The sequence below is a fragment of the Galleria mellonella genome, unplaced genomic scaffold (assembly GCF_026898425.1).
Source record: "Galleria mellonella isolate WM207_F2 unplaced genomic scaffold, CSIRO_AGI_GalMel_v1 utg171, whole genome shotgun sequence".
Classification (NCBI taxonomy): domain Eukaryota; kingdom Metazoa; phylum Arthropoda; class Insecta; order Lepidoptera; family Pyralidae; genus Galleria; species Galleria mellonella.
This window is the reverse complement of record NW_026442014.1, coordinates 6,668,247-6,683,681: the sequence shown is the minus strand read 5'-3', so window position 1 is coordinate 6,683,681 and position 15,435 is coordinate 6,668,247. Positions and strand designations below refer to the sequence as shown.

The 15,435-nt window shown below is 32.2% G+C and overlaps 1 protein-coding gene and 1 long non-coding RNA gene across 3 annotated transcripts; one reads left to right on the top strand and one right to left on the bottom strand.

Moving 5' to 3' along the window:
* Window positions 1-2,343: 2,343 nt before the first annotated feature.
* Window positions 2,344-5,402, bottom strand: LOC128200218 (uncharacterized). Of its 2 annotated transcripts, XR_008252618.1 has the most exons (3): window positions 4,340-4,755; window positions 3,008-3,205; window positions 2,344-2,571 (listed from the first exon to the last, which is right to left on the bottom strand). It is a non-coding gene; the product is annotated as an uncharacterized LOC128200218 (long non-coding RNA). The 2 variants fall into 2 exon arrangements; XR_008252617.1 differs by having other exon boundaries at window positions 2,344-3,205; window positions 4,340-5,402.
* A 2,212-nt stretch (window positions 5,403-7,614) lies between these two features.
* LOC113518342 (probable hydroxyacid-oxoacid transhydrogenase, mitochondrial) lies at window positions 7,615-15,358 on the top strand. The gene is made up of 8 exons (XM_026903217.3): window positions 7,615-7,800; window positions 8,591-8,669; window positions 9,357-9,565; window positions 10,181-10,377; window positions 10,635-10,948; window positions 12,412-12,593; window positions 13,004-13,274; window positions 14,758-15,358. The coding sequence occupies exons 1-8, from the start codon at window positions 7,748-7,750 to the stop codon at window positions 14,839-14,841; spliced, it is 1,389 nt and encodes a 462-aa protein (XP_026759018.2). The 5' UTR covers window positions 7,615-7,747; the 3' UTR covers window positions 14,842-15,358.
* The last annotated feature ends 77 nt before the right edge of the window (window positions 15,359-15,435 follow it).

Genomic DNA, 15,435 nt, shown 5'->3' with positions numbered 1-15,435 from the left:
GAAAATATTACGGAATATTATTATACGTTTTACTTTCCCGAACTTTATATAGAACATATTTATTTAATAATAATAATATATTGTGAAAATCTAATTGTGATGAAATATTTTAATGCCATTTTAGCCTGTCAGTATGTTACTTATTAAAAAGTTATGTAACCAAATGATGCTATAGTGTTTAAGATGTTTTATTCTTTATGAAGTTGTAGTTGATATAGTTTTTTCTATCGTGTATTATTGTATGTCAGTGAAAATCTGTATGAATTTATGAATACATCACTTTGATGTCTACCTTGAGTTCATTTTTTTTTTTTTTTAATGGGATGATAATAGAAGTGTAATTATCTGCGTTATGGAGTTAATTTACGCTGTTCCTTTTGTTTTCCCTGAAGCGATCGTAAATGTTTTATTATTCAATTCGTCCTGATGGACCTGTTTTATTCTTACCTGTCATCCCTCCCTGGTATTCCTTCAGTGTATACCGATAGTGCACGCGAGGTTAACATTATGGAATGTTATGATCCATTAAAAAGCCCACCTGACCTCGCCTTAATCACGCCATAGCATAGGAGTGATTATTGCAATAGTCAAAATTTGTTTAACCATATTTTAATCTTTAACTTTAAGCTTGTTTGTGCTTAAAAATGATTAGCAAGCGATCGTTGAAAACGATTTTGGAACTAAAATGACTGTTATGTCTGCATTGAAATTTGATTGTTAATGGTATTAGTTATTCCAAAATTAAGTTCTTAAATTGCTCTGCAGATGCCGTATCAACATGATAATACAACGGGGTCGATTCTGAGACGGTATTCTCTTAAAATTTCAATTTGATATCAATGCAAAATCTTTGTAATGAGAAATAATATGTATTAAATTTCTAAGAGCCTTGAGTCGAAATTATTATAAACTTAGTAAATGCTTAAAAAAATTGTACTTTCACAAAACTATTAATATTAAATATATTAGAGGATGACACCTCGGAATCGATCTCAATGCAGATTAAAATTAAGATAGCAATTATTTAGCAACAATTATATATAGTAAATCAATTGCAAGAGATAAAATTAGTAGGTATGGGAGTCGAATTTCCTATATTAAGAAACCCAGATAACTGAATAGAGGACATGGAAATGTTGAAGGTTTGTATATGAACCGGATGTCGTCGCTCAATTCGATACAATTCTTTAATATAGAGATTTTTTTATATACAACTTAGAATGGCAAACAAACTGATGGCCCACCTGATAGAAAGTAGTAACAGTCGCCTATAGACATGAGCGCTACCATGGACACAACAGAGTATACTGTTTCGCCCATGATACAGACCGAAACACAGCCATGCAAACAACTGCTTCGCGGTTAAAATTCTAATGGAATAGAGGTACCCAAGCAAATGACTTTTGTACAAAGTCTCCCTCTGGTAAATATTGGATTATAGCATTTACGCTAAACATTTATATTAAAACTCAAATATACGTTGGTTACCATTGCAGGCATTATAATGAGTACAAAATGCTTATTAAGAGGATACTCATTATATTTTCAAAACTTATACTTTTTTATTAATATTCTGAAGAAGTAGGCTCTGAGCTCTTAAGCTTAGAGCTTAAGTCCTGTCTAAATTTAGTTTCAGAGCCCACTTGAACGTCAGATCAAATTTTAATATCGAAAAAATCTGTCTGAAATTTAAATATCGATAAATGTGTCGAACGATATTTAATATTTTTTTAATGGATAATGGAACAGCCCTGTTTGTGCTAACGTGATACGTTGGCGGGGCACAAGTGAGGGATTATAGATGAGAATGAAAAAGCTTTTTTTTTAATGAGTGGTATGGTAAACCCATAAAATAATGGAATGGTAAACCCACCTGCGCTGTCGAGATACGTTGGCAGGGCAACAGTGAGAGATGACAGGTGAGGATGAAAAGGCAGGTCAATTAGCTCATCGTGACGAACTCCACTATAATTAACCAGGGGGACCCGCGTGGAGGTCAACCTGATAGGATGTATTGTTAACAATGGGTCAATTAGACCCACTACTAACAGTCCATTTCTCCTCCAATGAAAAAGCTTATATTTTATAAGTTTTGTATAGAAATAAAAACAAGTATAAGTACACTTTCTCAGAAAGGTTAGGTTTTTGGAAATATTGCGGAGATTTTCAGTTGTTAGCATGTGTATGTGAAAATATTTGTTCCTACATAAACGTCAAAGTCACGCATTATTAGTTATCTATATAACGTAGTTATTATTTGCTCTGTGGTGCACTGTGGCAAAAGTGACAGCTGACAATGTTTCTTTTGCGAAAAGGCGGGAAACTCGAATAAGAACAAGCGGGTTTTTTAAATTTTTTTTATTAATTTATTAAAACTATCTCTATCAATTCTTATTATTTAATAAAATATTATATTTTCACTAAATTCAGCGACAGTAATATAATTAGCATTCATGGGGAAGCGCAGTTGTAGAAAAAGGAAAAAAAAAGATGACGATTCAGGTGATGTAGACCATGAACCTTGTAATGACAAGGATATATATTCGGAAGATACTTCTACTGACTCAGAATCTGAAATTGATAAGGCCGATAAGTATAAACCTTACTACGTCACAGATTATATTAGAAGATATCCCGAGGAATCCCCTGGGACAGAATTTGTTGTCTTTGTAGAATCCTCAGATAGTCAGAAAACCATTGGATCCAGAGACTTGCTCTCACTCTCCTCCTGTTTAAAACGATTTAATAAAGGGGTAACTTATCTTAGATCTATAAATAAATTCAAAATCGGAGTATACTTTCAAAAGCCAGACTTAGCCAATGCTTTTTTAAATAATAAAACTTTTTTAAATGACTACCATTTTAAGGCCAGTATTCCTGCTTCTTCAACAGAAGTTACAGGCGTTATTAGAAATGTACCTACAAATATATCTAATAAAAAAATATATACTATGATATCGAGTTCTAAGAAAATTATTGCTATTAAAAGAATTTTAAGAAAAAATACCTTGACTCATGGATATGTGTTACAGCCAACTCTAACCGTGACAATTACTTTTGCTGCATCTGTATTACCTGAATATCTGGATATTGGAGGTTGGCGCCACAATGTCACTCCATATATACCACCAGTTAAACAATGCTACCGGTGCTTGAGGTATGGACATTTAGCTAAATTCTGTAAGAATTCTGAGCGTTGCAGCATCTGCAAAGGTGAGCATAATTATAAAACTTGTACAACTGGAATGGAAAACGCTATTTGTGTACACTGCAATGGAAATCACACAAGTGTATCACCGCAATGCCCTGTTAAACAAAAGAAAATTGCTGAAAATAGATCTAAATTCAGACCTGCTTCTTTTGGAGATATACTTAGCACTGAAATATTTCCTAAACTGGGTAACAAACCTAAAAAAAATGTAGACCTAATTTCAATTCTAAATTCTGATAACAAGAGTTTATCACTTTTAATAGAAAGCATAATCAAACTTATTTCACTACATAACACAAAGAACACATCTATTAACACTAAAAGTGTTTTGAATGTGTTATATGATACTTTTGGTAATAGACCTATTTCACAAAATTCAATCGAGACCAATTAACTATCATACAGTGGAACGCTCAGAGCCTACTGAGCAATCGACATATTTTTACACAATTTTTAAATGAACATCATATTCACATTGCTCTCATCTCAGAAACTTGGCTAAAACCACATTACAAATTAAAAATTAAAGATTATTGTATAGAACGAAATGATTGTGGTAATAACCACAATGGAGTAGCGATTATTATACATAATAGTATTAGATATAAAAAACTTCACTCTTTTTCGACAATTCTTTGCAAACTATAGCTATTAGTATTGAAGTTAATAATTCTTGGTATTCAGTTGCCAGTATTTACTGTCCTACCAATAGTACACCTAGTTTTACTAAAGCCAAATTTAAGTTCTTTTTGGAGTCTCTTCCTAAACCCACTATCATATCTGGAGATTTAAATGCACATCATACTATGTGGGGTTGTACCTCCACTAATACAAGAGGTAAAGACATTCTTGATTGTTTAGATGAATGTAATTTGGTACTATTAAATGATAAGCAAGTTACTACTGTTGGCTCTCATATTTGGAGACCCAATGGCCTTGATTTAACTATGGTATCCCCATCCATATCATTAAAATGCGAGTGGTCGGTTCATGATGATCCGTTAGGAAGTTATCACCTGCCGACTTTTACTAAAATAAACACAAAGAACTCTTCATCAACTCCGTCAGGTGAACAACATGCTCCTATAGATGAAGTTAATAAACTTTTGTTAAATCGTATAAACCTACGTCTCGTTAATTGGGATCTTTATTCTGAAACTGTTAATCAATTACTTTTGGATTTCGAGTATGATGTCAATGAACCCTTAAACAATTACAATAGATTCTGTAAAATTATTTTGACAGCTGTGGAACGTTCCGTTCCACGTAGGAACTTATCAAATAGCGGTGCAAATACTTCAAAGAGGCACAAACATATTGCAGTACCTTGGTGGAATAACAGGTGTGCGACAGCTGTCAATGATAGTAAAGCGGCTTACCTTAGGTTTAAACAAAATCCAACTCTCGATAATTACATAAATTTTAAAAGAGTTCAAGCTGTTAAAAAGTTAGTAATTAAGCAAGTAAGACAACAGGGGTGGCAGGAATTTTGTTCCAAATTTAATAGATTAACACCAATTTCCACTGTTTGGCAAAATATGAGAAAACTAAATTCAAAACATCGTCAAAATCATTTTAAAGATATATCATGGGTCAATGATTTTTTACGCAAATATACTCCTGATTTTGTACACTCACCTTTTGATGACAAACAGTTTAATTCTGTTAATTCATGCCCAAAATTTCTCACTGACCCATTCTCAATTGATGAAATATCCAGTGCAGTAAAATCTAGAAAAGATACAGCTAGTGGCCTTGATCGCTTAACATACAATATGTTTCGATTGCTGAATAAAATAAACCTTACTAAACTCTTACAAATTTTTAACGATTTATGGAAGGACTGTATTATCCCACCAGAATGGAAAATGGATTGTTTGATTCCAGTAATAAAACCCGGTAAAGATCCTACAAATTTCGACTCCTATAGACCTATAACATTGACGTCCTGTGCAGGCAAATTATTCGAACAATTAATTAAACAGCGTTTAGAGTTCTTTATTGAAAGTAATAGTATATTACCATCGAATCAATTTGGTTTTCGCCGTGGATATTCAGCGCGCGAAAGTTTAGCGAACTTCTATGTCGACCTTAGTACTGCTTTGAATAACGATGAATATGTTCTATCTGTTTTTTTAGATGTCGTAGGAGCTTTTAACAATGTAAATTTAACAGTTCTATCTTCGATTTTATCCTCATTTCTTCCAATGAAACTTATCGAATGGATTTATAATTTTCTTAGTAATAGAGAAGTGTATGTTAAAGTAAATAGTAAATTAATAGGACCTAGGTTAAGCTCTAAAGGAGTATGTCAAGGTGGTATTCTAAGCCCGCTACTATATATTTTATATATCTATAAACTTAATTCAATTTTAGGAAACAGTGTGAACAACTTGCAATTTGCCGATGATTTATTAATTTATATAAAAGGAAAGAATATTATTGATATGCAATTAGTGTTAAATGAGTCATTAAAAAGACTTGAGAAATATTTTTCTCTTCTTTCCCTCGATATTAGTTTAACCAAAAGTAAAGTAGTTGTTTTTCATCAAGTTCATAAATATGTTCCATTAATGAATATTATATATAATAATCAAACTCTTCCAACAGACTGTAGCGTTAAATTTCTGGGGTAATTTTTCATCAAAATTTAAAATGGGATCTATACGTTGATTGCTTAGTAGATCGTGCTTTAAGAGCCACTAATATAATAAGATCTGTAATTGGTCGTAACTGGGGAGCTGATCCTAAAATTATCCTTTTACTTTACAAATCTCTTGTTAGAAGTAATTTTGATTACGCTTTCTTTTGTTATGCCTCAGAACATAAATTAGTAGAAAAACTCGAAAAAATTCAAAATATGAATTTAAGACTTATTTTAGGTGCTATGTATACTTCTCCAATTATCTCAATGCAAGTAGAATGTAATTTGCCTCCTATCCTTCTTCGTTTCGAATACCTAAAACTCAAATTTCTCTTCAAAGTTTTTTCAGTTTCCAATAACCCACTCATACTCAAATTATTAAATTGCCCCATTTCTATGTTTTTGAATAAAACTATTGTCAATGATTTGAATTTACGAGATGAATATAACATCTATAGTAGTAAGATACTTCCTTGTTATAATGGCCTTTATGAGAGTAAGTTCTGTAAGATCAAAATTGTTATACGTAAAGACATAAAAGAAAAGCACGATATGTATGAGACTTTATCAGAATTTATTGACTACAGGCAGATATATACAGATGGTTCCAAAAATGCACTTAGCACTTCAGTGGCTTTTTACGATTTGTCAAATAGATTTGGTCACGGTTATAAAATTTCAACTTTGGCTAGTATTTACACAGCAGAAGCAAAAGCTATATTTTTAGCATTAGAATACATAGAAAAACAGGTACTATATTCGAAATGGATTATAATTACAGATAGTATGAGTGTTCTTATGGCATTAAAAAATAACACATTCATTTCATCATCAAACTACTTAATTCAAGAAATTCGTAATAAATATTATCATCTCTGTACTATATATGGAAAAGATATTATCTTCATCTGGACCCCTTCACATATTGGAGTGTTTGGGAATGAACAAGTAGACACTTTGGCTAAAATTATTAATTCAAGTGCTGCTCGTGTTCAAGATTTACCCCTTTGTTACTCAGATTGTAGTATTGGAATACATAAAATCGTTACAACTAAATGGGAGGAGCATTGGACTCAAATATTACAGACTAAAGGCAAATGGTACCGCAAAATTAATTGGCGTATTGGAAAACCGTGGTTCTGCAAAGGAAAGGACACAAACAGAAAATTTTACACCAATATTTGTAGATTACGAATCGGCCACGGACATTTCAACGAACACCTGCACCGAATGGGCATGATCGCTTCCCCATCATGCACATGGTGTAACTCAAATACAGCCCAATCTCTACATCACCTTTTTTTGATTGCTCTGAATTTGTCATTCAAAGACACATTATGTTTGACGAACTTAGGATTATCTTCAAAAAACCCGAAAATATCCCGCACTCAATCCCGCTTCTCTTAAGATTTCCTTCTTGTTTCAAAGCTATTTTCACTTATATTACTACAACATTCAAGGAGCTATAAGAATACTTTTATTGAATTGCAAGACAATGATTTTTTATAATTATTTATTTTTAATTTGATAAATCCACTGGTTTAAGAAAACTCAAGAAAAGATATTTATGAAAATGTACTTACCGGATTTGACAAATGAAATATTGAAGATTATGACAATAATTGAAGCGACATTAGAAAAATAAAATTCCAGACAAATTATCTTTTTGAAGACTAGGCAGCATGGTCTCCGACCTTAGCCTGTTCCAAACGGAACAAACGTACTAAAAAAAAAAAAAAAAAAATGTTTCTTTTGCTCGGTTCTTATCAATGATGTTATCAGTGGATCGTTCAGGGTCATCACTTGTTCAAAGTACGAAAATAAACAAACATACTGATGCAAAAAATATAAATAAATTTATAATTTAATTTGTTGAAGTTGTGATTGTCAACATGATTCCGCGCAATAGAGTTCTCGATTTGTTAAGGACTATCAACTCGGCTGCGTAAGTATTTTTACATTTTATTTACATTAATACTTCTGCCTTTAAATTTTTATTAAAAAAAATATAACAACAATAACAATTTCCTAACAATTTTTACTATTTTTATTTTCTAACAAGTTATTAGGGTCGAGCGAGACGCAGATTTCAGTTGCTTTAATACAGAATTCTTGTGAGTAAAATAACCTTATACAGGTACTATGGCAAATTGTGTCTATGCATTAACTAATAACAACTACTTGCCGTATGATCCCAGCAAAGAATGGGTCATCTCATCCTTTTTCCTGGGTGTAGTAAGAAGCGTCCAAAGGGACTTGATGGTCGAGGGATGGGCAGTAGCATTGCCCATAAAACATCACTAAAACCCAACTGCCGTTGCCAATCTGCTAAGCGTGCCAACTACTGGCAAAACCCCCCTTATGGGGGAAGCCTATGTTCAACAGTGGACAGTTAACAGATGAAATGATATTTACAACTAATGCTAGACCTAGAATTTATTAGATTTTATAGCTGGCTGTGACAATCTAGACCTCTATACTTAGGCTCTTTACTTTTAATCTTGCTATTTTTATTCATAAAAAAAATCCTATCTGTTGTCCATTGCTGAACATAGGTTTATTTTATTAGACTGCCTAGATCTATTGACTGCCTTTTGAGATCACTCTTTCAATCCTTTCAAAGTAAAATAGTTGCCATATATTATGTTTGCATAGTTTGCTTGTATGGGACACATTTTATAACTCGGGAATATTTAATTTAATTTTAATTTACTTATTATATTTTTTTATTTTAGCTGCCAATGTCCAGCACATGGTTACAGAGGAAATATCCAGGTGTCTAATGTTACACCATTAAAGGATTATGCTTTTGAGGTACATACATTATTGTTACAAACATTTTTATTGTTATAAACATTTTTTTATATATATTCCATTTGATAGATGAGTAGAAATGGTGAAATTATACTGTAGTCTTTGTTGAAGCAAACAACTTAGACAAAATACTACACTGTAATAGCTTTATATGTACTAATTTTAATGTTTGGCTCATGTGGTAGAAAACTTGCACTAATTTGCTGGTATTTAAATTAGGTGTTATATTTTATTATTATGGTTGTTATATACTAATTCTATGGTAAATTCAGACAAGGGTAGGTCAGTCACTATACATAATAATTCTTTATATTTATAGATAGTATAGATATTCAACTTTTCTGTACTAGACATAACATTTAATGTGTATTATCTTATACTCATGTGATTCTGTGATGGAAATCTTAAATCATTGGTTAATTTTATGTAGGTACTATTTACCTGTAAATGCTTTTTCATCCTGCTAAATCCTGATTGTGTATTTAAAAATATTGTATTCATTAATTATTATAACAAGATTAATCCTTATACTTACATGCAAAAATTACTGCATCAAATTGGATGTGGTATTCATAGTTGTGTTCTACCTAGAAGTCTACTCGTATTTAATTGGTTTTTCTACTTCCAAAATCCACATGTATCAATTTTATTTATAGTTACAAATAGTCTTGTTATGTGCATTTTCAGATAAAATGTTCCACTGTAAGATATGGATTAGGTGTAACAAGAGAGGTTGGTCTAGACCTTGTGAATCTTGGAGCAAAAAATGTCTGTGTTATGACAGATCCCAATCTTGTATCATTGAACCCTGTAAAGGCTGTGCTGAACTCCCTCACTAAAAATGGTATAAACTATAAGGTTTATGACAAAGTTAGGGTGGAACCAACAGATTCAAGGTAATTTCAATAAATTTTAATCCATGAGAGTACCATACCTAATAATTAGAAGTAGTATGAATACAGATGGTTGTGATATGGCATAGTTTTATATATCTTGGATACTTAAGCAGATAAGGTACAGAGTTTTTGTTTTTTTTTTCATGTCAATATAGAATACTGATAATTGTATTGCATAATAATAAAAGAACAGAACACACTTTATTCTCTCTATAATAATAAAATGAATGTGATAACCCAAATGTAAGATAAGCATTTTAGTTTATGGCTACTATATCAGATTAATACCTATTGTTGTCATGTAGCCTATAGACCTCCCACAATTAAAATATTGAAGTAAATGGTACCTTATTTATTAAAATCCATCAAATCCTTTAGGATGTATGTTGCAACATAGATCTGGATATGCATACATAAATACAACTAATTACTGAACAAAAATGGGTAATATTTTTAAAATAAAAAGTAGTCTAAAAGCATTTCCCCTAAGTTGGCCCCTCATGTGTAGGGTTTATTCAGGCAGTGATTGTATAAAAAATTGTGATTTTTCGAGTTTCAATTTGTTTGTAAAAAAATAATAAGACAGTATGAATAAGTGCTATTTGTTTTTACTAGCTTTAAAGATGCAACACGGTTTGTCAAAGAAGGTCAGTTTGACAGCTTTGTGGCTGTTGGTGGGGGCTCAGTTATGGATACATGCAAGGCTGCCAACTTATACTACTGTGATCCAGATGCTGACTTTTTAGACTATGTAAATGCACCTGTTGGCAAAGGAAAGCCTGTTGATGTCACTTTGAAGCCAATGATTGCAAGTAAGTCAACTGATTATTATAAAATAAACAAATAAAAAAAGTTTATTATGATTAGATACTTGGCATTTATTAGTTGCAAATTATCATTATGGAAAATGTTACTAAAATATGAAAATAATTTGTAATATGTCTAGTGCATATAGCTACCTTATGATAGTTTACAACCTAATCTGCTTCAACTATTTTATGACGATCTCAAGTTGGATTAATCAAATAAAGATAATGAAGTATAATGTATGTTTTATACTATATTTCAGTACCAACAACAAGTGGAACTGGTAGTGAAACGACAGGAGCCGCTATATTTGACTTCGAAGATATTCACACCAAGACTGGCATCTCTCACGCAGCTCTGCGCCCTCTCCTAGCCATCATAGACCCACTTCACACTCTAAGTTTGCCAGAGAAGGTCTCCAATTATGCGGGCTTCGACATATTTTGCCATGCTCTGGAGAGTTTTACTGCCATTCCGTATACGGAGAGAGGGCCTGCGCCGTCCAACCCGGCTTTGCGACCAGCTTATCAAGGAAGCAATCCAATATCGGACGTATGGGCGCGATTTTGTTTACATGTAGGTATATGTAACCAATTACATGAAACAAAGTTACTTATCTAGTATATTTACTATTATAATATCTAGATAATTAGTTATTATTATATTATCTAGATACAAAGTCAATATAACTTTCCATCAGACAGGCTGTTGTTATAATACTAGCTTTTACACGCGACTTGGTTTGTGTGACCAAATTATGTTCGCTGGCTAGGATGAAAATCAGACTATGTTCTTCTTCATTCTATAATTAAATAAAATTGCTTTGTTTGCCTTGTATCTTAGTGCTTTAATGTAAGCTGTTAAGATGCACAAACTCATTTTGTCATTTATAATTTTAATAAAGATAATAAATATTTAGGATAAAGGTAGAAAGATGATGATGATGACATAGTAGTAAAAAATATATAAATAAGATTTTATTTATATTTGTATAGGTTTCACTAGATTGCAGAGGATTTAAAAAAACTCTTTTTATAATGTGTTAAAAAATCATCCTAATATTATGTAAATTTAAATTGGACTCTATTTTCCGCGTTTAGCCTCTCATTTTCCTAATATTATAAAATAGTAAAAAATGTTTGGAGACTTTTTAGGTATTACATATGTATTCTTTCAAATTTATTTAATATCAGAACAACAATATATATGAAACAAACTAAAAGAACATACATTCAGATGGTAGAAATAAACAACATTTTTTAGTTTATTACTGAATCATATATAATTATTACCAAATAAGGGGTTATATGACTAATAATGTAGAATATGGAAATATAATGTAGAATATATGTATATGTAAATTTCTTATATTGTTAAACAGTTGCATGCTGACATATAAGCAGAATGTATATGGGAATTGTCAAGTTCTTTCATAAAAAAATTACCTACATTCTAGCAATATAAATTTTATTTCATTATGTTCTAAATTAATATATTTAATACTGTTTGTTCCAATTATTGGGAGATTCAGTTATTACCTACGTGTGGTTCCAGTATAGAATGAGCCACCTCTCCCTTTTCCGTGGGTATTATAAGATGCGATTAAGGAAAAATAATTGCCAAGGAATGGCCAGCAGTGTCCCTTTTTAAACATCATCAAAGCCTAACTGTGATTGCCAACGCTTATTAAGCGTAGCAACTATTGGCAAAACCCCATAATAGGAGGAGGCCTTTATTCAGCACAGTTAACGGCTGATATGATGATGTTTTTTTTAATGGGTGATAATGGTATGGTAACCCCGTCTGCGCTATCGGTATACACTGGCGGGGTACCAGTGAGGGATGACAGTTGAAGATGAAAGTAGGTCAGTTAGCCCATCCTGACGAATTAAACTAGAATTAGTCACGATGGTTTCCAGGGGGAACCACGTGGAAGTCGACCTGACAGGGTATATTGCTAGTAATAGGGCTCTTTGACCCCATTACTATGATACCCCCCGATATGATGATGTTGACAGCTATTAACTTTATACTTACAGACTCTCCAGAAATACTTTACCCGCGCTGTATACAACGCCGATGACATCGAAGCACGGTCATACATGCATTTGGCGGCGACTATGGCCGGCGTGGGCATAGGCAACGCAGGGGTCCACTTGTGTCATGGGCTAGCTTATCCTATTGCTGGAAATGTGAAATCGTTCGTGCCTAAGGACTATGGGTAACCAATATATTTACTATAGATTCGGTCTTTATAATAGAGTTTCGTGTGACCTGTTTTTGGGATTGTTAGTAATGCGGATTATCACTTCCATTGCTAACAATATACCCTAACAGGTCAACCACTCCGTGGTCCCACCTGGAAACTATCGTGCTGAATTCCAAGATGGGATTATCACGATGGGGTAACTGATCTGCCTTTTCATTCTCATGTATCATCCCTCATTGGTGCCCCGCCAGCGTATACCGTTAGCGCAGATGGGGTTACTATTTCATTATCATCCATAAAAAAATACCTATTTCGTAAATATTTCTGTATCAGTAACTTAATTGGTTTGCTTGTGTGTTTATTATTTTTATATTATTATATTAGTGTGGTAAATAAATTTAGGTTAAAATAAATTTCCACAGCAAAGACCCGATCATACCCCACGGATTGTCAGTGGTAATGACAGCGCCTGCTGTGTTTCGGTATACCGCGTCAAGTGACCCTGATAAGCATTTAGAAGCTGCTGGCCTCTTAGGAGCTGAAGTCACTGGCAAGAAGAAGGCAGACGCCGGCGAAATATTGTCCGATACGATATTGAAGTACATGGACACCATGAAGATTGAAAATGGATTGAGTAGCCTTGGATACACATCGGAAGACATTCCGAAGCTGGTGAAAGGTGCTCTGCCTCAGGTATGTAATATTATGATTTCTATTATAACAGTTATTTTTTTACTTTGTCAGGTTAATCACATCTCATAAACTATAAATCTTTTTGACTGTTAGATTCTTTATAAGATGTAGGTGGTTACTAAAAAATGACTTTGAATATCCCATGCTTAGATCTTATAGATAGAGCATCGAGTATTAAAAACGAATCCAAATTTAATCAGTTAATTTGGAGTTTAACAAACTTTTTTTAATCAACACAAAACCTTTTTTTAGTGTAACAAGTAATTGAATTAAACATTTTCTATATCAGGTCGATTTAACTTTTTTTTCTAATATAATGTAAATATGGGGGAAAAGGGATTGTTAGTAATGGAGACTGAGAATCCCATTGCTAGCAATATACCCAACCAGGTTGACCTCCTCGCCTGTCGACCACTGGAAACTATCATAGTTAATTCCTGATGAATTCATCAGAATGGGCTAACTGGCCTGTTTTCATTCTCGTCTATCACCCTTCACTGGTGCTCCGCCAGCGTATCCCGTTAGCGCAGGCGGGGTTACCATTACAATTTGACCCATCAAAAAAATATAAATATTGTGTTGCTTGTAAAGTAATATACATGTATCCATAAAAATAGCGGCTATTTCTTTATTTTGTTGTAGCAAATGTACACTACAATGCAAATGCACACATGGATAAAAATATTGACCTGTTTTTGGTGCAGTATATATTTGTACGAAGACAGTTTTTATATAATCTATGATCCCACGTCACCGCCGCTTCGTACTGCTATCGTCAATGTGCGATTTGTCTAATATTATAAGGAGGAAAGATTTGATGTTTGTAATGGATAAACTGCGTAACCGATTTTAAAAATTCTTTTATGTATTGAAAACTATATTATGAGCAAGTCACATTGACTGTATGAAAATAAATTTCAAAAAACCATGCAATCTATTTTGCAATTGTAGCTCAGCTTTAAATATGTTTGTATTATTCTTAGTTGCTCGACTGTATTCGCGAAGAACTTTGTTAAATGTTGTTTTAGTCTAAAATTTATTTAAAATACGAATGTGCTGAACCTGCGATAGATTAGAGTATAAAATAGTTGCTCTCGTAAACGATTTATCCTTAGATTATGTAGATACGAGTGTCTCCATACAAATGCTTTGGGAAAAGCGGGTCAGCTTTTTCATACAATTTTGCGTGATAAATAGTTATGGGTGATTCCTTTATAACTTCTATATTTATTGTCTTATAACTTTCGCATCTATTTAATGTGTAAATACTAATTTTATTTATACAATAATAAGTCAAGATACATTGTATGCGTAAGTATATAGAACATTGATAAAAAAAGTCAGGTAATTTCACGATTAACTGACAAAAGTAAGTCACTACTTTTGAGGCTCGAGGCTCTATCTATATAATCTAAGGAATTATCCCACATTTTTATGTACTACTTCTTTCACTTGCATCTAATAAAAATATATTTATTTTCAGCAACGCTTGTTGAAAATGTCGCCATTGCAACAATCTGAAGAAGATTTGTCTAAAATGTTAGAAGACTCTTTGACTATCTTCTGATTTTACTGTATGGAACTCATGAAGAGATACAAATGTTTAAATTATACTTCTTATACGAAGCAACTATTTGCATATTTTATAAGTATTTTTTTTATATAAACGTGCCATAATATGACTGTATCTACTTTCACACCAGTTCCGTTCAGGGGCAGGCAGAGAAAACCGCGTATCTCTCTACTTATATCAAAAAATAATATATATATATATATATATATATATATATATATATATATATATATATATATATATATATATATATATATTATTTTGATCGAATTAATAAGTCTCTATTCTTTGCGTGCGCACCTTCGTTAACTACGTGCTTCGTTATAAACTGATGTAATTACGAATTAAATTTCAATTTAAGACTTGATAATATACTAGTATATATTGTAATTTAATATATAAAATAATGAAAATATTTTTTTTTATATTCTGTTACTATCATATAAATTTACATTATAATAGTTATCAATGTACTGTTTTTATAATGGAAATAAATATATTTTATAAATAATTGTTTTATAATTTTCCTATCTGTGTTATTTACTAAGTACTATGTCAGGACAGAAAGTACAGTTAAAATAAAAAAGC